The sequence below is a fragment of the Coptis chinensis genome, chromosome 2 (assembly GCF_015680905.1).
Source record: "Coptis chinensis isolate HL-2020 chromosome 2, ASM1568090v1, whole genome shotgun sequence".
Lineage (NCBI taxonomy): Eukaryota > Viridiplantae > Streptophyta > Magnoliopsida > Ranunculales > Ranunculaceae > Coptis > Coptis chinensis.
The window spans coordinates 83,002,265-83,025,502 of NC_141457.1; the positions used below are offsets into that span (position 1 = coordinate 83,002,265).

General features: G+C 38.1%; 1 protein-coding gene and 1 long non-coding RNA gene across 3 annotated transcripts; both read right to left on the bottom strand.

Annotated features, from left to right (window-relative positions):
* Positions 1-9,162: 9,162 nt before the first annotated feature.
* LOC147518328 (uncharacterized) lies at positions 9,163-11,776 on the bottom strand. Of its 2 annotated transcripts, XR_015214043.1 has the most exons (7): positions 11,733-11,776; positions 11,560-11,638; positions 11,366-11,486; positions 11,046-11,195; positions 10,235-10,471; positions 10,019-10,100; positions 9,163-9,579 (listed from the first exon to the last, which is right to left on the bottom strand). It is a non-coding gene; the product is annotated as an uncharacterized LOC147518328 (long non-coding RNA). The 2 variants fall into 2 exon arrangements; XR_015214042.1 differs by having other exon boundaries at positions 11,046-11,486.
* Positions 11,777-13,964: 2,188 nt separating this feature from the next.
* LOC147518329 (sulfate transporter 3.1-like) lies at positions 13,965-20,317 on the bottom strand. Its single transcript, XM_086590193.1, has 12 exons — positions 19,778-20,317; positions 19,441-19,648; positions 19,031-19,202; positions 18,701-18,766; positions 16,472-16,585; positions 16,149-16,265; positions 15,701-15,827; positions 15,246-15,532; positions 14,918-15,108; positions 14,669-14,757; positions 14,499-14,575; positions 13,965-14,420 (listed from the first exon to the last, which is right to left on the bottom strand). The coding sequence occupies exons 1-12, from the start codon at positions 20,115-20,117 to the stop codon at positions 14,232-14,234; spliced, it is 1,977 nt and encodes a 658-aa protein (XP_086446319.1). The 5' UTR covers positions 20,118-20,317; the 3' UTR covers positions 13,965-14,231.
* Positions 20,318-23,238: the final 2,921 nt, after the last annotated feature.

The following is a 23,238-nucleotide window of genomic DNA, read 5'->3' on the forward strand; positions in this document are numbered from 1 at the left end:
CCCCATTTTTTATTTTCTTTGATTTTCGGTTTTTCGGTTTTTGATTTGTGGGAAATCACTTCTGGTAGCGGCGATGAAGAAGAAAAAGAAGAAATGGGTTTTTCCGCTCTGAACTTGCAGTCGGTAAATCGCTTTTTGATCGGCAATAGTCATGAGCTAGATTGTTCTTCAATTTGTGGCTGTGTTAAGGATTTCTTTCTGAGTTTCTGTGTTAATGATTTCTTTCTGAGGTTCTTATTCACCACTTTGGAGTATGATATGTCTAATAAGACCTACAATAAGCCAGATCTGTATATAGCTTTTAGTGTGGTTTGGTGTTCTCGTTTTGCTATCTTTGATTGTTGCAGTTGCAAGTCTACACCCACTAGTTTGAGTCATGAGTTTCTGCTACATAATCATTGTGTGTGTCAATTATGTTTGTTGAATTACATCTCTCATCTTTTACGCATGTTTATGAATTCGTTTTCTCCTTTCCATCCGTCTTGGTGTATCAATACCTTGATATGAATTTCAGTCAGGCCACCGCTGCACCTCAGTTGTGCACTTGGTGGAGTGTTTTCTTTTGGAAGCATCACTCTGACAATTGGGACTTTCAGGTCTTTTTAGATGAATTGGGCTAGAGATAGGTGCTTTGAAGGTTTCGTTTTGGTGGTAGTTTAGCGGATGTACATCAAACACTCTATGTGTTGGGGATTATATCAATAGCAATCGATTCCCCCACTACACAGATAACTTGTATTTGAACACAATTCAACTCCGGACAAAATCTAAATATCAACTACAACCTATACTAACATGCCCAACTCGCTAAACAACTATTAACAACAGATAATAATGTAAAGCGGTAAAAGCAAAACCACAACACAAAGATTTACCGTGGTTCGCCAATGATGCCTACTTCCACAAGAGCCGGTTCTTAATAAAGTGGGAAGGAAGATTACAATCTCCTTTTTCTCTCTCACCTTACTAGATCACTCTTATCTCTTTCTGAGGGTTGTATATCTCGTAAAGGTTCTCTCTTTGTTTTAGTCCGGATTCCAATCCTTCGACTTGTTAGGTTAGTTTTTTCCAAAACCTTGATTTTGGTTTTATCTCCAAAACCAAATTTCGCGGTCTTGAGCAAAGCCCACGAAAATTAGACTGGCCTTGGCCAATATCTTGAGAAGCTGGCGGGTCGCCCCTATGGCTGGTCGCCCTATTCTATTTGGAACCACGGCCGAAGTCGCTTCATCCGAGCTGGCGCAAGCTCTCGACATTTCCAACGCCGAATTAGCCCATTTCTCTCCGACTCTGTTTTCTCTCCTCATGTGAGGGATAACTCAACAATCTCCCCCCCCGAGCGGTGAGGGGCTTCCTCCATGCAATTTCCAAATCATCAGAGGAGGAGTGTCTTCGCCATTCGCAATAGCACAAGACAAAACATCAAACTTACCTTTCGGTAAGACTTTGGTCATCATATCCGACCCGTTCTTGTCGGTATGGATCTTCTCGATACACAAATGCTTGTCTCGAAAGTACTTCTCTAATCCAATGATAACGACGCGTGTATGTGCTTGGATCTAGAATGAAAACTTCGGATTCTTGCTCAAGTGAATGGCACTCGACCGCCACATAGAACTACAAACTGTTTTACGCTTTTAGCCCTAGTTCGTCGAAGAACCTCTTCATCCATAGCAACTCTTTTGCAACTTTCGATTGGTGCAATATATTCGCTTCAGAAGTGGAGGGCAACACACTTTTGCAACTTAGATTGCCAAGAAAACCGCTCCCCCGCAAAAGTAACCGGATAACCGGAGGTGGACTTCATCGAGTCAACATCACCTGCCATGTCTGCATCAGTGTAGCCTTCAAGTAAGGGCTTACTTCCACCAAAGCACAAACATGATTTGGAAGCGCCTTTGAGATATCGCAATATCCACTTAACACCTTCCCAATGCTCTTTACCCGGATTTGACAGAAATCTGCTTATAACCCCAACGGCGAAAGCAATATCCGGTCTAGTACACACCATGGCATACATCAAACTGCCCACTGCGGATGCATAAAGAATCTTTTCCATCCGACTCGCTCATGCTCACCCTTAGGACACATCTCTTTGGTCATGCGAACCGCCACCAAGCGGACAACCGACCGGGCGCTTTGATCCATGTTGAATCTCTTCAACACCTTTCCAATGTAGCTTTCTTGAAAGCCACAACTTTCCACTCTTTTCGTCACGAAAGTGATCCGCGATCCCAAGTATCCGCTTTGCTTGACCAAAATCCTTCATCTCAAAGGACTTACTCAAGTCTTTCTTCAACTTGGATATCTTGTTGATGTTTGGGCCAACTATCAACATATCATCCACATACAACAATAACCACAATGAAATCCCCATCCGGAAATCTCCGAACAAACACACAATGATGGGAAGCGGACTTCTTGTATCCTTGCCGCCATAAAAGAATCAAACTTTATGTACCATCGCCTCGGTGCTTGCTTCAACCCATACAAGCTCTTTATCGGCTTGCATACTAGGTGCTCCTTGCCTTTGACCTCAAAACCCCCTGCGGGCTGGTCCATGTAGACATCTTCTTCAAGGTCTCCATGAAGAAAAGCCGTCTTAACATCTAGCTGCTTTCAACCTCTAGGTTCATACTTGCGGTCATACCCAATACCACCCGGATAGAAGTCATCTTCACTACTGAGGAGAGAAGATCTCATCAAAGTCAATCCCTTTCCTTTGACCGAATCCCTTCACAACAAAGGCGAAGCTTTGTGCCTTGGGTGAGGATTGTTCTCCCTCATGCTTGACTTTGTATATCCACTTATTCTTGAGAACTTTTCTCCCTGTGGGGTTTCTCAACTAACTTCATAAGTGTGATTCTTATGCAAAGAATCCATCTCGTCATGCATGGCCTTCAACCACTTTTCTTTTGTCGTACCTTCAAGTGCCTCTTGATAGTACATAGGTTCTCCACCATCCGATAGTATGTATGCGTATGTGGTGGATACAGTTGAAGCTAGTCTCCTCGTCGGACCTCCTTGCCCCATCTATCGGGTGCCTCGGGGAGGTTGCACTTCTACTTGCTCGGTGGTGGTTCATGCATCTCATCTGCATCTTCTATACCAATAGGTTCTATCCCATCATGAGCAATAGGATTCTCATCATGAGCTTCAAACTCATGGTTCTCTGCAGATTCTCAATGCCTTACGCGACGTTCCACGGTAGGAACTTCGGTTCGAATCAACAAGATCATTGGTGAAAGCCTCGTAACTTCTCACCCTCCTCAAAGTCCGCTATGGTTTGGTCTTCTAAGAACACAACATCTCGACTTCGGATTACCTTCTTGTTAATCGGATCATAGAGTTTGTAACCAAACTTTTCATCTCCATAACCCGAGGAAAAATGCTGCGCTTGGCTTTGTCATCAAGCTTGGATCTCTCATCCTTCGGAATATGCACAAATGCCCCGCACCCAAATACCCTCAAGTATCCATAATCAACATCTCTGCCGACCATACTCTCTGCGGATAATCACTATTCGGAGGCTTTCTTGCGGCGACATGTTGATCACATGCACTAACAGACGCATTGCTTCTACCCAAGAGAGCTTCTAGGTAGCTTAGAGTGAGATAGCATGCATCTCATCCTCTCTACAATGGTACGGTTCATTCTCTCTGCTATTCCATTACATTACGGTGTCTTGGGAATGGTGCGCTCATGGCGAATCCCATGACTCGGCAATACTCTTCAAATGGCCCAATGTACTCACCCCCATTATCCGGCGAATACATTTCAACAACTTCCCGGTCTCTCTTTCCACCATCTTTGTGGAATTTTTCTCAAACACGCCAAGTACTTCATCCTTGGTCTTCAGACTATAGGCCCATATCTTTCTTGACGCATCATCAATGAATGTCAAGAAGTACGAAGCTCCCTGGTGGGACTTTACTCTCATAGGACCACATAAGTGCGTGTGCACTAGTTCAGGGACGTGTTCTTTCGTGAGGCGGGAATCTTTGGAAAGACACCTGTGTTGCTTTCCTACCAAACAATGAGTACATGTATTTAAATGTGTACCTTTAATGTCTGGCACGACCTTTTGCTTAGCAAGAACTTCCATCCCTTTTATGCCCATGTGACACAGTCTCTTGTGCCACAGTTCAGATGAAGCTTCTTCTTACGCGCGTTTCGCTTCGCTTTACACAAACTAGCCTGTGTTTTGTAAAAGAGCAAGTTTTCTTTCCTCTGGCTGCTACAATGGAACCTCTGCTCAGTTTCCATACCCCGTTACCAAACGAGTTTACAAAGCCATCGTCATCTAATTTCCCCGCCGAAATTAGGCTTAACCGTATGTCAGGGACATGTCTTACATCCTTAAGTGTCAAGGTGTAGCCGACATTGGTTTCTATATGAACATCTCCAATGCCTATAATCTTCGAGACGCCACTGTTACCCATCCTCACTTCACCATATTCACCACAGCTGTAGGTAGTGAAGAATCCCCTCGGCGATTGTGGCGTGATAGGATGCTCAGTATCTATCACCCACTCAGATATCGACATGAGGTACTAAGACAAAGACACACCACAACCGACACAATTCCCACTTGGGGTCGCCGACTAGTCGCGGTAGTATCTCCGCTTTGTGTTTTCGTTCCTCCGCACCATGTCTTCATGTACGGTTATTCTTTCTCATCCCTCTTCGTGGTGTTCGCGACTCATATCCGAAGTGGCCTTTTGTGGCACAATAGTAACATTGCCTCTGTCTTAGGAGTTCTAGCTTCACCCCTAGATTTACTTCATCATCCTCTAGAGCGAGATGGTTTTCGTTTCGACCTCTCCCCGTTTCTCGTGAAAAGGATCTCTCGAGTGAGAAGAGCGCTTCTTGCACTCCTTCTAGTCTCCTCATTCAACAAAGGCGTGGTAGCCATCTCCATGGTAACAATTCCATCCTTGGTCGCTCCATGTAGAGAAACCGCTAATGTCTCCCAACTTTCGGGTAGAGAGCCTAATAGAAACAAAGCCCTCAACTTCGTCTCCCAAATTGATCTTCATCAAATGCATCGATTGATGATATTCGTACTTCATTAAGATGCTCGGACATTGAAGAACCTTCTTGGTACTTCGTGGTTGCGCAAACTTCTTAACGACTAGCACTTTGTTTCCACCCGACTTCCTCTCATAAAGGTCTTCGAAGTTTCTTCCATCGAGGCGTCGTAGTCTCTTGGGCCACATGGTGAAAAGACACCGCCGTCAATCCATTTGTCGAATGTATCCAATCGCTTTTACGTCAGCTTTTTCCACTCGGCCTCATCGGGCCTTTTTACGGTTTTACTCCCTCATTCTCAATGGGAAGTGTCAAGTCCTTGCGGTATAGCAAGTCTTCCATCTTGGCTTTCCGGATGGTGTAGTTCTTCTATTCATTCAAACTCATCATAAATGAAAGTGTTCACGGAATGGTCCATCTCTACAAGTTATTTAACCTCAAATCTTTCTCGGGAATTTCACAAACACCTTCCCGACCAAGATTCGGATAACACCCTAGGCTATTCTAACCTGGCTCTGATACCACTTGTTGGGGATTATATCAATACCAATCGATTCCCCACTACACAGATAACTTGTATTTGAACACAATTCAACTCGGGACAAAATCTAAATATCAACTACAACCTATACTAACATGCCCAACTCGCTAAACAACTATTAACAGCGGATAATAATGTAAAAGCAAAGAAAAGCAAAACCACAACACAAAGATTTACCGTGGTTCGCCAATGATGCCTACTTCCACAAGAGCCAGTTCTTAATAAAGTGGGAAGGAAGATTACAATCTCTCCTTTCGGTCTCTCACCTTACTAGATCACTCTTATCTCTTTCTGAGGGTTGTATCTCGTAAAGGTTCTCTCTCTTTGTTTTAGTCGGATTCCAATCCTTCGACTTGTTAGGTTAGTTTTTCAAAACCTTGATTTTTGGTTTTATTTCCAAAACCAAATTTCGGGTATCAGAAGCAAAGCCCACGAAAATTAGACTGAGAAGCGCCGCCCTTTTTTTGGCCAATGTATCTTGAGATCGAGCTGGTCACCCCTCTATGGCTGGTCGCCCTATTCTATTGGAACCCGAGCGAAGTCGCCCATCCGAGCAAGCCTCGACATTTCCAACGCCCCGAATTAAGCGCGTTTCTCTCCAGCTCTGTTTTCTCTCCTCATGTGAGGGATAACTCCAACACTATGATGGTCGACAAAAGGAGAAGCACTTGGGGTTTGCCTATATGGGTTTGGTGTTATTCATTTTTGTTTTGCCTCATATTTTTTTCTGGCTTGTTAACTATTGTAATATTTGATTCAGATCATGAATACAAAAGAGGTTTATCTAAAAAAAAAAAGAAAATAAAAGAAAGTGACATAGATTTATTGAATGGAAACTTTCTAAAATAAATAATAATAAAAATGGATGACAAATAGTAATACCCATCCGATTCCATCGCGGGAATATGTTTGTACATTTGGAATATTGTATTTTCATGAAAAACTAGCCATGTTGCCCGTCCTATGGCCGGGCCTACTATTTTAAATACAAATTTTTGTTTGGATGGAAGTCTTGGGTCCTATAAGTTACATACTTTATGGCCTGGTAATTTAACTGAATAATATGTGTTTGTTGTGCATTTCCATTCAAGTTCCGTTATTGGTTTGATCTGTTTATATTGGGCTTTTGGTAAAATGTAAGAAGTCTACAATACACCTGGTCAATGTCCTTGAATTGCTCTTCCTCAAAAAGGAAAGGTACTTATATGGGTGACCAGTTGTTTTGATCCCCGATATGCCACTCTCCATTCGCCTTGTTTAACTTGTTTGTGTGGTGTCACATTGCAGACTCAATAAGCCGTGTTCACCCATCCCTTGCCTTAACACTATACATATGGCCCAGTCTATAAATTTTTTAGTGAACATCGATACGTACTAAGATATAAACAATCCAAAATATGTGCACAATTAAGATTGCGATTGATTCATTTACTCAAATAAGAAAACCCGCTATTCTTAAACCCATTATGTGTAGGCCCTGTTAATTTTCGGGCTTTTAATTTTGGTTGATGTGCTTAAGTCCATTTATATAATATATATATAGTTTCGAGCCCATGACAACTGCAAAACTGTTGTAAAGTTTCATCAAATCTTGACGACTTAAATGAAGTAGGGAATAATGAACTCAAAACATTGGCATAAAACCGAACAATCGACAAATCCTTCATAACTTATTAAATTCGACACGGGATGCCTAACTTTTACAAAGAACCACACCGGTCTTTTTCTGCTTTGTCGTATTATCACATCTCAAAATAGCTCGATGTACTTGGGTAACATGTTCAGATCCCTGGTGCCTCTTCAAAATCTTCAAAAATTTCGAGAAGTTGGCCAAATGCCTTCTCAACATTTTTTTAGAGTAGTCGAAACTATGCTCGGGCGCTTTGATAGTTTGAAGCTTTGAGAGCTGAACGCATAGATCAGTATGGAAGAGATCTTGTCTTGTAGCAGTCCACTGTCCCCATTTTATGAATGCAGGACCTGCTTTCTCCGTAGCAACATAGACAAAGTAAAGCCATTTTTTCCTAAACAGAGGACCAAAAGAATATGCAGAAGGCATCATTGCTATCGCTGTCGTAAACAGAATGGAGAGATAGAAAGCTCTACGAAGCACTTTAAGGACATCTAAGAGTGAAAACAGCGGAGACTATTAAGTAGGAATCCTTCTCGAATATTGGTGCAAGCTTGTAGTCCCCTAAAGGAAGAAATCCTGAGAGGGCACCTCCTCTTTCCATTCAATAGATGGTCGTGGACTCGTGGTCCAAATTTCCTTACAACACTTAGCATATACCAAAAAAAAAAATCTCACATGTGGGGGTACACCTCTTGGTAAGATGAGATAACAGTATGCTTGATCACCCCCCAAAAGCGACTTGTACGTGCTGCATTGAAAAATAAATAAATAATAATCCACTTAAACAATTTAAAGCAATCAAGTATATATATCCATCTTAAGACACTTTCAAGTCCTAAAATATAGATTATCCAAAAAGTCCTAAAATATATATATCCTTCTAGAACTAATGACCTTATCGCTGCACTGCTTCACCGCACTGCTGTCTACGATCACCGTTGTCCTTCAAAGAAGTTGGATCATGTAATCGAGCCGAGGGCCATCACAAGTCCAGATTCCATCTCATCAACTCTCCTTCCGATGAATCCATGTGCAACTATTTTCACTGCAATCTCCTCAGATGCTTCATTCATATTGGTATCCTCAAATTGCAACCAAGTTAAACTTAAATGGTAACATACTGACAATAACCTCGATATCTCATACATGTGCATATATGGGACCAAAGGTCACTCAAAAACTGGCTCAATGCCTCAATGGTTTTGAAGTACTTAGGAGAAACCCGCGAATATACCATCCGATGAGCGATATGTTTATCAGTCGAAAATTTAAATTTTTAAACAAACATTCACAATTATTGTATTCCACAAATGAGGAACGATAAGGCCAAACGACATCCCAAACAGATCAGCCCACCGTGGGCAAATGAGATACATTTTCCACTTTGTGATACGCTTAACAATCCAAGGAGCAAATATATTACTGCAGATAAAGCTTACAATAGGACTTACAGGCTGCAGCTAATTAAACTATAGATATTCTGGGCATGCACAAATTTGGGGAACAAAAAAAACTGACTTTGAAGCATAGTAAAATTTCAGATAATACGTCGACATTGGGTGCGTTTGTGTACTTGAAATAATCAAACAACTAAAAACTATGAAAACAATCAACTTTCACAACATCAAGGGTGGAAATAACTGCACTCCCAGCCCCAGCGTCTTTCCCATATAATGTGCATTCTCTCCACCTTTATTTAATTCAGCTCTTTTGTCGACGGGCGAATCGGGATCGCCACCATATCCAAGCTTTGAAGCTGCCATATTTTACGGAGAGGCTCGCTGAAGAAGATCTTCTCCGTGTAGTCTGCTTTCTGGTCTTGCGGGCTCTTCAACGAGACTCTATTGTCACAATGGGCACACCAGCCAGATGGCACATTTTCTCAACTATCAAGTTAGACATCCCACCGCATGGGTGGTCGCATCATTTAGAGTAATTTGAATCTAGTTGCCTATGGAGTAAGGCACTTCGGACCCAGTAGTTCCAGTGCTTAATAAAATCATTCGGTATCTAAGTTCTTCCCAATATAATGGGTTAAATCCCCGTGTCTAACATATATAGTATGCTAGATTACAATTTCTTTATCTTCCTCTGAATAAAGAACCTTATATCAAGTGGTGGAATAGAATATTCACAACATGAATATGAATGAAACCCACCAGTTCATTTTGTATCTCTGATAACTCTTGTATCAACTCCTTATAAACCTCATTGAGGTATTATACATGTTCCATATAAGTTCTGATAGATTGTTGTGGCTCCAGCTAGGACCAACTTCTTCCTTCTTTATAACCTAGATGGCTCTGTAAAGAGTTTGATTTCATATCCCTTGCTAAGACATTCATCACCCCTTCTACAGTTCAAGTAGTTCTACCTGTAAGAAAAACTTTTGAGATCCTTGAGCAGCAAAACAACTGAAGACAACATAACAGAGAAAATTGAAGTTTTTATCCTAATTAATGTCTAGGCCAAAAGAAATGTTGCGAGATATCAAAGAACAACATGGAGTTCTTGTACCCATTACATATATTTTTCACTAAAAAGATGTCTAAAGATTTTATGCTACGTTCGACACAATACACTTTGAGTTAGTTGATTTAATACTATTGGAAATGACTAAGGTCAGAAGTATATCCTCTTAGCCTGATCCACCATTTCGAAATGGAGACTATGATAACCCACCCTATTCAGCCTAGTAGGGAAATGGATTACCCTGACTAAGTTTAAATTGTATCCTCCTACAGTTTTACGATTCATCACTCTAGTGCAAAAAAATAATCAGAAAGACTATAGAGCTAGCTAAATTCACTTACTTGCACGACTACGTAATTATGTATATCTCAAGTAAATAAAGATTTGACTGGAAGAGGTCCTCTTTGTGCTCTTGTTATAAATCTATGCACACACAAAGAAGTTTTCACTCCTTCAGGATTAAACATTTCAAATTGGAAGTCAAAGACAAAACTAAGAACAAAACAGAAATCAGGGAAATGTTATAGATGAATATTATCCTTAGGAATTAGTTTGACCTTTGTAACTGTTATTCGAGATCCTTGAATGTGCATAAGCATCCGGTTGGTTCGATTTTACTTCTTCAAGTTCAACATCTAAAACCTCAAGTTTTACACATAAACCCGTCACTTTGGCACCCAGCTCCTATGCCTGTGTATTGAGTGTACTGTATGATTCTGCTACGTTTCTGTCAAGCTGTTCAATATTTGAGATTATGCCAATAGTGTTTTCAGTTCAATGATAAATTGCCGAGTCTGCATGACATGAGACACCAAGAGCAATGAGTCAACATCGAAAGCTGTAGAAGGGTAAGGAAGTCTCTTTCACGTTGAAGGGAAATTGCACGTGTCCTACATCATGAGAGTCAACTGGCACAAATGATAGTGCTAAATATATATTGGATAATAGATAAGCTCACGAACAGTACTCTTTTTTGTAATCCCAAGTGATCAATCAAAACTTAAACCACTACTATGCACCCCACAACCATTCATTTGAGACCTCCTCCACCAAGTTCCTCCATTCAAACAGCTAGCTTGCATTGATAGGGTTACTGCCGTTTAAAAAATCATTCTCAGATTTCTTTTAGGAGTACTTTCATACAAACTTGACTGGTCATATGATAATTTTGGATCTAACATCAAGAAACATAATCTATTGAACATATGATCATATTTCAGAATAGCAAAATAACTTCCTTGGTTGTTCTTAATTAGAAATGAAGAAGACATTCTATGTTAAACAAAATCAATCCAGAAGACGTGAACGAAAAGCCACTTCACCATTAAAAAAAAAAAAAAAAAAATTAAAAACACGAACACGCTTTACCTCTTTGTTCTCACATATCATTGCACTCATGAATGGCGTTTGACCTGCTCTATCAATACAGCATCAACATGTGCTCCTTCCTTGATTAGAAGTTCAAACAAAACTTGAGTTCCCAGTGATTGTTGCCTGATGCAATGGTGTGCAGCCAACCTGCAGAAATGCACTCCAAAAATACCAATGACGGAGATAGAAAGCATCCACATAGAACATTTCATAGAAATTTAAATGGACATGAGAAAAAGTATTGGATACAAAAGATAAAATAGGACACACTTTACCACCATATACAACAATGATTATTTGGGGAAAAGGATAATTACATTGTCCTTCTGATTGAGCTTTGCATAATGGGAAATCAGGATCTCAACTATCTTCAACCCTTGCTGGCAGCGTAGTGAAGAGCAGAGCGACCACCATCATTTTTCAAGTCGACATCAGCTCCTGTTTACGTTTATATAATTAGAAATAAAGAAATGTGCATTGGCAAGGGAAATGACGAAGTGTCCTGTCTCACTTGCTTGCTCTTGTAACTGCCTCAATCCAGCACGATCAGCTGCAGACCCTTTTGCCACAGTGTGAATGCAGATGAAACCCTACTACATAAATATTTTCCTAGTAAGCTAGGTTCCAGAAAGCTATTTATATGTAGTTATGAACATATTGTATGTTCCCTATGAAGGAAATCACCTCTTCGGTTTGTTTGATATCCATTCCAAAACGACTTTCAGCTGCTCGTGTTAACATAATAGGAATCTCTAGAACTCCGGGCAAAACCATAGACGTACTCCTTGCACAATATTGATGGTCGTGTTGAAAGTTTTCATGCGCCCAAGTCATTTTCGTCCAATAGAATTACTTCTCTCCTTCAATACATAAAAGCATAATTAAATAAAAAAAAATCGCCAAATTTCAGATTGAATATTTAAGTTTAGAGATGTGAAACCCATATCCGACCAACACTAAAATCAAAGCTTCAAATTTTGTACTAAATATCGAAGAGACCGAACTCCACGACCACACATTGCATCGAGAACACGGAGAGTCCCTTTAGATTTCTTGTAGATCTCAATTTCTTGAAAAAATAGGGAAAAATAAGATTGGGTGTTGATTGAGATAGAGAGAAGATAGTAGATGAAGACTTGTTTAAGGTTTTGCAGGAGTTTAATTATGAAGAGTTTAATATATGGAACTTGTGGAAGGCTTTTTGGATTTTTGGGTTTTTAGGATTCTTAGTTGAAAGTTGAAACTGAAGGTTTTTTTTTTTTTTTTTTTAGATTCAAAATTTGTGTTTGAATGATTCGTAGTTATCGCGAATTGGTTTAAAGATTAGGCGTGTAATTGTGTTGTTCTTATTATATGTATCTCAAACAAATCCAACGCATGATGTAATTTGTAGTAGGGACTGACTCGCAAATAATCAACATACTGTCCTGACTTTTAATTAATTTTGTGTATCTACTTAAAAATTGTGCTGATGTGGACGGGTTTTTTTTTTTAAATATGTTGACATGGCTCTCTATAAGCGTCCTGGGAGAATGAATATTAATGTAGGTAGGAAGTGGAATAGTCTAAGATGGTTTTACAGTGTTTCTAAAAGAGAACCCAGTGAAAAAGAGATGCCTTGAATTTCACATGGACCATAAGATGGATTTTTTTTCAAACCATAGTCATTTTATGAATTTGTTTCTACATATAGCTTCAATTAAACCAGTTGTAGGGACTCAATTTCTTATATAGGATCTTCTAAATCTAAAGGAATTTCAATTAAACAAATGGTCCAGTTCTAGAGGCTCAATTTCTTATCCATAGGATCTTCTAAATTAAATCTAACGTATATTCTCACAACTCTCTTATTACCTCCCTCTACCATTCAAATTTTTTAAACAACTAAAATTCAATTTTTAGTTTAATCGCAAATTCTAATGTAGCTTTCACCCGTCACCATTTTCATCTATAAATTTTAAGTTCTACTCATTATTGATTTTTAATACCATTTCCATCCTTAGCAACTCCAAAGCAGTGACCACTTTACAAAAATGTTAATCCAAAATCCATTGCTAAAACTTTAAAGAACAAATATAATTCGAGTATGTGGAGAACATGAAATCTAATTAGTAGATTGAGCTCTATTGTTTCTTTGATCAGTCAAGGAATTGCTATAATCAGTTTGGAGAAGAGAGAGAGAATAGGTGAAAAAACTTAAACGAAAAACGACTAAAAAGGGTATCGAACTTTACAAGTTTTGACAATATGGAGACTAAATTTTTTTTTTAGTCGATTTGGAGACTAAACTTTTTAATTTTTGCAATGTGGGGACTAGTTACACATGTAGTCTAAATTTCTCATATGGTGTTTCATAATTCACAAGTTACATACATTTATATATACATCGCGCTAACATTCTACAATCTCATGACCATGGAAATTAATTCGAATTGTGAAACACCATGTGAGAAATTTAGATGTCATATTACATATGTCTCCACATTGCAAAAATTAAAAAGTTTGGCCCCCAAATTGACCGAAAAAAAAATTTAGTCCTCATATTGTCAAAACTTGTAAAGTTCAATACCTTTTTTAATCGTTTTTCGAAACTTAAATAAACATGAAAAAAAAAAAGTTTTAAAAGTATTGTCGACCTACTGGTTTAATTTAATGAGATTGAGAAGATCCAATGGCTATAAAATTGAGTTCAAAAGAATCGAGTCCCTATAACCGGACCCTTCAATTAGACCTTAGACCTTTGAACGACAGCGTCAAGTTGCCAAAGCATACATACAAAAGTCATAAACCATTCCATGTGAATGATTCATTGATTCCAATATCCAACATCAGTTACGAGATCTGTGATGGACAAATTGGAAGAAAGTTAGTGAACTTGTAGAGAAAAGATCCTAATCAGTTATCACGTCAACCATATAGAAAATATTAGATCCATTGCTTTGTCAAAAGGAAAAAAGAAAAAACTGATTTTCAGCTAATGAAACACTAGGAATAAAGTAACCTCAAATGGTCCTAAACATACATTTATCTCAAAAACCAAAATTGACGTACAATCATTTTCATGTATAAATATGATATTCTACGAGCTCGATATTGACACGTTGCACATCTTTTGGAGACCGAATACGCTAAATGCCACTATATTGTACAATGGGCACTGCTTTAGCTGACTCTAACCATGGTTCATACAATGTTGTCCTTCGCCTCTAATTCAGCTGTGGCATGGCCTGGTTTTCCGGTATGAAGCTTGAAATTGCACGCACCAACAGCCTCCCCTACTGTTAGATAGATCCATTCTTGGCCTATGTCGTCAATGAACTTGGACTTGTCTAGCTTCTTCATCACCTCACTTCCAGGGTTGGCCAACACAAGCTGATCGTACAAGGAGATAAATAAGCAAGAAGTTCTAAAAGCATATCTGAAACTAGATAGTTAAACGTAAATATTTACCGTAAGCCCCCTTCTATCGATATTTTTCTTAACTTCTTCGAACATGCTAATCCCGCTTGTGTCAATGCTACCTACAGCTGTTAGACCATTTTTAAAAGAATCATTAGTATGCCTATTATCAAATATATGTTGAAATTGGGAGTGTCTCGTATTTATTCTTAACCATTTACCTCCCATGTCTAGGATAACATATTGTAAGCTCATCATCTCTCCTTGCGATTTTAGCTTCTCTTCTTCCTCATTAATCCACCTTGAGATTCTGAAAAATAGTTCATATATATACCATATGTATCCCATTAGCCCAATACTCACTAACAATATAATCAAAGTCTTAATTGATGCAAATGTTTGATACATATAGTCAGTGTTGCAAGGAATTAACATTCTATGATAATAATTTGGTTGTTCAAAGTATGTACCTCTCTCTCAAGTAGCTGGAGTTGGCAAAGTAGATGGGAGCATCAATTTGAAGAATTAGAACTCCAGGGACACTCATAGCATTTGGGTATTGATTAACATTTCTATATATCATGGAGTTTGGAATGTTTCCTAGAACAAATGTCCTCGGCCTTGCTACAAATAGAAGCACTCGAAGCATAGACAGTGCAACCTGCGTTCACATAAACAACTTCAGCAGTGAGTAAAATTAATATGAACTCATCTTGCCCTGCTCTCAAATTGCATTATCGTTTAAATTTTAATAATAAGAATGAAGTTTGAATGGATCATGTAGAGTTGATCACTTACCGCCAATACTAGTCCAATCTCCACACTGCCAAAGACCACACCAACATATGCAGCCATGCAAACGATGAAGTCAAATTTGTCGACTTGGAAGAGATGGATAGCGGCATCATAGTCAATCAGGCCAAGCATTGCAGCGATAATTATTGACGAGAGCACCACCAGAGGAGTGTAATGGAATAATGGTGTTAAGAACAACAATGTTATCATCACAGCAATTGCCATAACAATGTTTGAAACTGCTGTCTTGCATCCAGCGTTGAAGTTCACAGCAGATCTTGAAAATGGTCCTGAAATTCCAGTAAAATTGATAATACTTAGCAAATGACCTCAAACACGCAGTTAAGAACAACAAAATTTAGGCTTGATTTGTCCAAGGCCTATGATTTAATGCAAGCCCGAATTTGGACCCAAAGCCCAATCTTTGATAGTCTTTAGTCATTTTTGGTCATATGCACCTGTGGTCAAGTAGCAAGAAGTGCAAGAACCAGCAATGTTCATCATCCCAAAAGCAATCATTTCTTTGTTCCCATCAATGTGATAGTTCTTGAACATGGCAAAGCTCCTCCCAACTGCAATTCCTTCCTGTAGACACCACAACTACTAATTTAGCAAAATCCTTGACTGAAAAACACAGACCATTTTTGAAACGGCCAGTGGGCCAGGTAGAATTATCTCGGGACGACCTTGGACTGGGCCAGCCCAGTCCAGTCCAGTCCAATAATTTCTGGTGTTTCCAGTTAAGGCCTAATCGAGGCTAGGAGTCCATACCATGGATAGTCTCTTAGCCCATGCATGTCAAATAGATAATGGGCTTTGTTCATATCCATAAACACATACTCAATCAAGGTTGATATGTGTCATAGACTCATAGGTGCGTTATAGTAAGCCGATAAAGTGACTCACTGCTAGAGCGATGATACCGGTGATGAGTCCAGTTTTGATAGCTGTCATCAGATATTTAGACCCAAAAGCCAAATCAGTCACGGATATAGGGTTTAACCCTTTCTTGAGATCTCCAATCTGAAAAACATAAAAGTTTCACAAAATGCAACATATCAATATCTCGACCAATCCTAACCATTTGCCATTTTAATCAAGATATGATCAGATTATTGGAAAATAACACAAAATGGAGGAGGCCCTACCATCAAAATAATTAAGGTGGTGGGACAAAGAAAATATTTTGGGAAAGAGTAGCGATGTATATTGGATAGTGATCGACTTACCACTTGAACACCATGTTTCTCCGCGTGAGTGAGATAAACAAGAATACTTCCCAATATGACTGATGTAAGAGGTGCCATTGCTGAGACCCAGAAGAATTTCGGTCGTTTTTTGCTCTATAGTTGTCGTCAAGAAAAGCATATTAAATAACAAACTTTTAGTCATGCATAGTGAAATATAAGATGCCATTTTCAAGATATAATACTGCATTATTTGGATTTATCTTTATTATATATTAGTTTATGTTTGTTAGTTGAATTTATTGAACTGTAGAAGAATCATTGGATGCTGGTTCTCATTTTGAAGGACATACATGTCTCAGATAATTGTGTTTTGTGTTGGACTCTTATGAAAGTTTATTATGTTATATATATATCAATGATTGAACTGATTCTGCTTAGAAAATGCAAAAATCCAACAATTTGGGCCACAAGTGAAAAAGGAGACCTTCATCGAGTCATCGATATTGTCATGGATATTAAACACAATATGTTTACCAAAAAAACAAGGGGTCTTCAAGTTTTGATTATAAAAGATTATTATTAGCCGTAAAATGCATAAAGAACCCTTCAAAAACTTTGGTATCTAGCAACAACGATAGAAATCATAGAATACTACTTGGATGATGAGTACATTGTTTTGCTCCTTGTTTAGTCACATTAATTATAATATATATATAATAGATAACTCGTTGAACGATTGATTGTCTTTGTTGAGGCATGTTACGTATAGCTTATAGCCTTGTAGAGTATAATTTCGAATTTGACTCCTTTACCGAATAAAACTGCACCTTCTCTCTTATAAATGTATTCTAGTGTACTCCCCGTGAGACGGGGGGACACGTAATTTTCTTAGCTCAAGGACTGAATTCAAGATTCTAGTCTCCAGAGTACGACAATCTAATCTAGACTTGGACATCTCAATCAAATCGGAAGGAAAAATTACAGGAATCTGTACACAAAATAATGACAACGAGGGAATTGAAACAGTCCATTTTTTGAAGGGACCGCATTTTTCCACGCTCCTTTTTGACTTCCACGGTTTTACAATGTGAAAAGACAGGAATAACCTTGGTTCATCAACTAGATCCCTAGATTGGGAAAAAGTGAAGGACCCAAATTCTTCTTCCTCACACCTTCTCTCTTCTCTTCTCAAATGCAAAGAAATACTACCAAAACCAAAAGTAAACCGACAGAAAATAGGAAAAATGGGGACTGCTTTCCTTTCAATATTAGCTCCATTCAGGCTCTAACTATTGAATTTTATGTAATTTGGCTTTTAAATACATTTCTTTTCTTGTACATAATATAACCAAAACATAGAACAATTAACACGGCGAGTTGGCAACTATATTTAACGTTTTAGTGTGTGCATTGGGTCAATTTAAATTTTTTATAAACAAAGAACCTTAACGTTTAAAATTCAAAGAAGAAGAGGATTCTTGGTTTTATCTTTCATGGGTGTAGAGATGATCAATGACGGGGTGATAATACCGAAGATGCCGATTGGGAGAAGAAGAGGATCGAAGCAGGTCAACAATTTGGTTCCTCCATTAGTGGGAAGAAAAGAAGAAAACGAACAGTCGTCTTTTTTCTTGTTCTTTTGTCTTTCAATTTAACCCATCTCCGAGGGTATTTGTGTCTAGTGAATTGAAAATCAGTGGAAGTGGTAAAAAGAGAAATGGAAAATTCAGTTCCCTTTTTTAATCTTACTAATTTAACCTTTGAATTACACAACTAACTAAGCAGGGAAGTTGTGCTGTGTGGTGTGGATTGGATAGCTTAGGCGAAAGATAGGAACCAGAGTAAAAGTAGATGGCTACACTGCACCTTCTCTATTATTGCTCCTAACTTTGGAGTAGAGCGAGTAAACAAAGGTTAAAAAAACAAGTTGTGAAGTTATAGATAAAAAACAAGTGGGATCTAATATGACAAAATCCTATTTTGGTTGTTTTAGGGAAAGAAAGTAATTATGTACTCTGGTTTTTTGTTGTTGGTTTTATTAGCATCTTCGTGGCATTTATTGCCTCACACAATCAAGCTATAGAACTATTTTGTTCTTGTGTTTACTGTACATGATTTGAAATTGATAAGTGGTTTGATGTTCCAAAGTTTTTGCTAAAGGGTGTTTTCCTAAAGTCTTGGTGTTGTTTAGTAATGTTGAAATCTCAAATTGGAATCAGACTTAAAATAATAAATATTACGTAATTTTGTGACCGATTTTTCACTTACAAAGTATTTGGTGACCATGAGGAAGAAAAGAAAGACACAGCCCAACACACCACTTTCCCATCTCCACTGCAACAACCACAATAATAAAAAGATTCATTTCAGTTACAAATTAAGTTAAATTTGCTCAAGTCATCAATATACCGATAAAAGATTAAAAGTAGATACGGCGAATGTGGAATGTGGAAAGAGAGAATATAATAAAAGCACCTTTTACTTCATAGATTCAAAAGAACCAAAAAAAGGAACAAAATCAAAGCATGCCATGCACCATTAAAATGATATTTGCAAATAATAGAGAAAAATATAGTCATAATAAATTTAAGAACTCACCTCGTGTGTTTGGCTGAAGATTGAACGCATGACAGACACAAGATCAGTGCCACGAGTAAAGTGTTCAAGTCCAAGTATTCCTTTAAGCTGTTGAAGTATCACAACTGTTGCTGCTCCAGCCATAAATCCCACTATTGTTGAATGTGAGAGAAAATCCACAATAAAACCAAGTCTGCAATTTCAGAAAAAGGAAAAGAGTTAAAATAAAAGAAAATGATATAAACAAAAACCTTCTAGAAAACGAAAAATATGGAAAGTAATTTTTTATCTCTGTCTACACACCTAATGTAACTGAGAAATTAATTATAAAAGTCACATAACAAACCTGCAAAAAAACTGAAATCCCCACCAAGGGAGAGAAAGACAGAGAGACCCATATAAATTTTCTTTGGCAAGCTAGTACAACTAACCTTAAGAATCCCAAGGCAGCTTGAAGAACTCCAGCAAAGAACGTTGCTGTGAAAGCAAGATGAAGATAAAGCTTTGGATTCTCACTAGCATTAACCTCATTTCCTAACATAGAAGCTGTTAGAAGTGATGCAACAGCAACTGTTCCCACTGCTAAGTCTCTTGAGCTTCCCATCATTGCATACACCAAAGGTGGTATAAAGCTCGAATCTACATTACCGAAAACCGCGAAAAGGAAAACTCATCAATTAACGAAGTACACTCTAGAACTTCAAAAAACTTGGAAAGTTTTTTTTTAGCAAACTTCACTAAAGGCTCATGGAAATTTTAACTACTTACATAGGCCTAGAATAGGTGGTAAGTTGGCAAGTTTAGCATAACTGATTCCTTGAGGTATAGCAAGACTTGCAATGGTGATTCCAGAAATAAGATCAGCTTTAAAGAACTGTAAAGTATACCGAGGACCCCATTCGAGGATTGGGAAGAAATATTGAAGGCCTAATATTAACTTCTTTGATAAAGGTTGGTTCTTAAATGGCCTAAGAGGGTCATCAGGAAAAAATGTTTCTTTGAGGTTGGACGCAAATGACTTGAAGAATGGTACTGGCGGTGGAATTGCTACTTGGTGCGCACATTCGACGTTCATCGATGATGGATAGACTAAATCAGCATTTCCCATTTCTACCAACGTTTGTGGTATGGCTTTGCTAAAATTAGTAGTAAAATGAAGCAATGAAAAAATGGTTGCTCAAAATGTTTAGATGTTGGTGGAGATAGAAGAACTTGTGTGTCAACTGTGTATGAAAAATGCGTGTAAAGTTTGGAGATGAGGTTGGTTTTTTAGGACTTAACTTGGAAATAGGAAGAGTTTGTAGTTATAGTGAGAAGAGGAAATGGGGGTTTATAAGGAGGAATACATGGTGGGCTGTGGGCCCATTTTTGAATGACACGTAGGAAATCGCACGTGGCCGGCTTTGAATTACCTAGGGAAGGCAGGATTAGTGACGTTGGTAGCAAAATTGATGTTTCTCATTTACTATATATTTGCAGTTTGACTGGAGTTTTTCTACTTGGCATGTTCCTATTGGCTATTAGTTTTGTCTGCTGGCCACGTGGTTGTGGATTGACTAAGGAGTCATAGAACAGGAAGCAACAAAGAAGTTGACTAGTGGAGCTTTAGCATTTAAAGATGGTCGTCAGGAGGTCCTAACTTCAATATTGATTTTATCCCAAAAATCAAAACAATAGTTTACACTGTCTTTTCTCTATTTATTTTTTATTTTTCTGAAAAATTTCTGAGTTAAGACGACGTGAACTCTGACGTTATATATTAATTGCTATTGCCACATGCCATATGATAATTGTATACTTATGTAGTTATGTACGTCTTTTATTTAGAACCACAAAATGTTTAAATTGGTGTTACTATTATCAGGCAGGGAACTGAATCTCTTCTTATTAGTGAACCTACTTTTTCGTACAAAATTTACCTTACTAATTTAGCATCCCAAATCGCCATGGGGAGGGTATGGGAAAGATACTACTATACATGAAACTATGAAAGTTATTAATGGTACGTGGTGAAGAAAGTTTCTTTAATTTCTTGTCAAAAATTTATACCTTAAGCAATCTCCTACTACTAAACACACCATGTACGAACTAATTGTTTATCTTAATATTCTTTTCAATTTCGGGAAAAGATTAAAGTTGGGCTTAACAAGTGCAATTCAATAGACCCTTTTGATGGAGTATCGCTCGTGAAGGTAATGAGCTATCGTTGCTGCGTTGTCCATCCTGTCGATAGCGAGGTGTAGGTTTGTCCTTAGTCCTTACGATCGAAGATGTGCTAATCCACTCACCGACTTCATTACTTGCGGCATCGGTAAACATCGACATTACACAATATTTTTTTTGATAAGTGAGAATTTATTAAAATGAGAAAAATAGCAGTCAGAAAGAGTGATGGAGAAGATCACACCTTAGCTGTTACAAGGAGAAGAAAACAGTAGACAAGAAAGATACCCCCGTTTTTGACTTTTTGTTGTGTTTAGAATCGAAACAAAGAATTCCAGTTTGCGACAATCTGCTGAAATCGATATCCTCGATTAATAGTTAGATCTCCAATCCAATACCAAGCGATAGGTATAATGTCAAAACCACTTTACTATGGTTGTACTGCTTGCCCTTGAAGATCAGATTGTTGCCTGCATTCCATGTATACCAAAATATACATGGAATATTTATAGATTTTAGTTGTACATGTTATTATTGATCATTCTCAATGAGTTGAGTTGTTATGACTAGGGCAGGAAACGGATCGGGTTCGGGTCGGAAATGGCTATATCCGAATTCGAATCAAACAGAAATCTTCAATCCAAACCTCGGATAACACTAAAAATTATATCTGAACCCGAATTTAAACCCGACCTGAATAAATAAATAAAATCCGAACTATTTGGATTCGGGTTGGGTCGGATTCAGGTCAAACCCGACCCGATTCCCTCCATGAGTGTACATACATATTTCAATTCTTATTAGTATATTTGTTTATTTTTTCTTCCAAACAATAAAGATAAGAAGATTGTAATGCTGATAATTATACTTTATCAGTAATCAGGAGCCCACACAATCAAAAATATAATTATTCTACGTTGAAAAAGAATAAACGTACAGTGAATCAGGTCTATATAAAAAATAACTACATAATATTACCAGACTATATATAAATTAATTATGTGGTAATATACCATAATACTTTGTATAAAATATATAAACAAATACAAGTATTATTTCTTTAGAAAAATGAAAATTAGAGAAGAAAAGAAAGAAATGAAGTAATGAACTACAGCAGATACGAAGTTGCATAATTAATCAACTGGTACAGTAGACAAGTGTAAATACATACACCAATCGTATAGACCACACTAGCTCCAATACAGAGTACAGACGATTGTTGCATTGGCGCAGCTGCTACATCAACATGTTTAGCCGCAATTTTATTATGGTAACTGAATTTTTCACATACGTTTTTGCCACTTCTACGGATTGTCAGTATATTGTAGTGGTGTGCATAAAACTGATCAAACCGAACCGGTCGGTTTTGGGTCGGTTATATTTATAAGTTGGTTGGGTTCGGTTATATATATTTGAAAACCGATAAAATTAGTTTGGTCGTTGGTTTAGTCTCAAATCCGACCCGAACCGACCCGCTACATATAATATATATTAAAAAATATATATTTAATTGATTTAATTTAAAAATATATGAAAACTGGTCGGTTCAGTTCGGGTATTGGTTCGGTTGGAAATTAGTTTGTTCAAAAAAAAAATATAAATGCAGGTGCCAACTAACAAAGTCGATAAAACCTTTAGGTGATGATACCAGAGGTTTAGGATTCGAATCCCGCCAGCATCAAAGAATAACTAATCTCAAATAACCGATCTGTGCACACCTCTAGTATATTGGACATGAGGGTAGTTTTGTCCAATGCACTGAAAATATTTAGATATGGTAAAAACGTCCGTGGAAAATTGTGTTCCTATTATTATTCCCATTTAGCGCAAAACTTTTCCATCTTTCGTTTTTTTGCTGACGACTAATGCTTCACGATTGGTTCACCCTAGGAATGTAAAAAAAAACCGTTGACCCATCATCCGGTAGGGTACCCGGTCTTCACCCGCCACCCAAATCCGCAATGATCCGAAAACAGACCCGCCCCACCCCCCCCACTGTTTCTATACGGTCGGGCTATGGGTGTAGATTCTATGCTCAAACCCGACCCGTCAAGCAGCTTGACCCG

Excerpts from the sequence above, each read along its gene's own strand:
- LOC147518329 (XM_086590193.1), bottom strand. The coding sequence starts at position 20,117 with ATGGGAAATGCTGATTTAGTCTATCCATCATCGATGAACGTCGAATGT. Across the intron at positions 19,203-19,440 it reads GCTGCCTTGGGATTCTTAAG|ACTTGGTTTTATTGTGGATT; the intron begins GTTAGTTGTACT and ends CTGAAATTGCAG. Across the intron at positions 16,266-16,471 it reads AGAAACATGGTGTTCAAGTG|ATTGGAGATCTCAAGAAAGG; the intron begins GTAAGTCGATCA and ends TATGTTTTTCAG.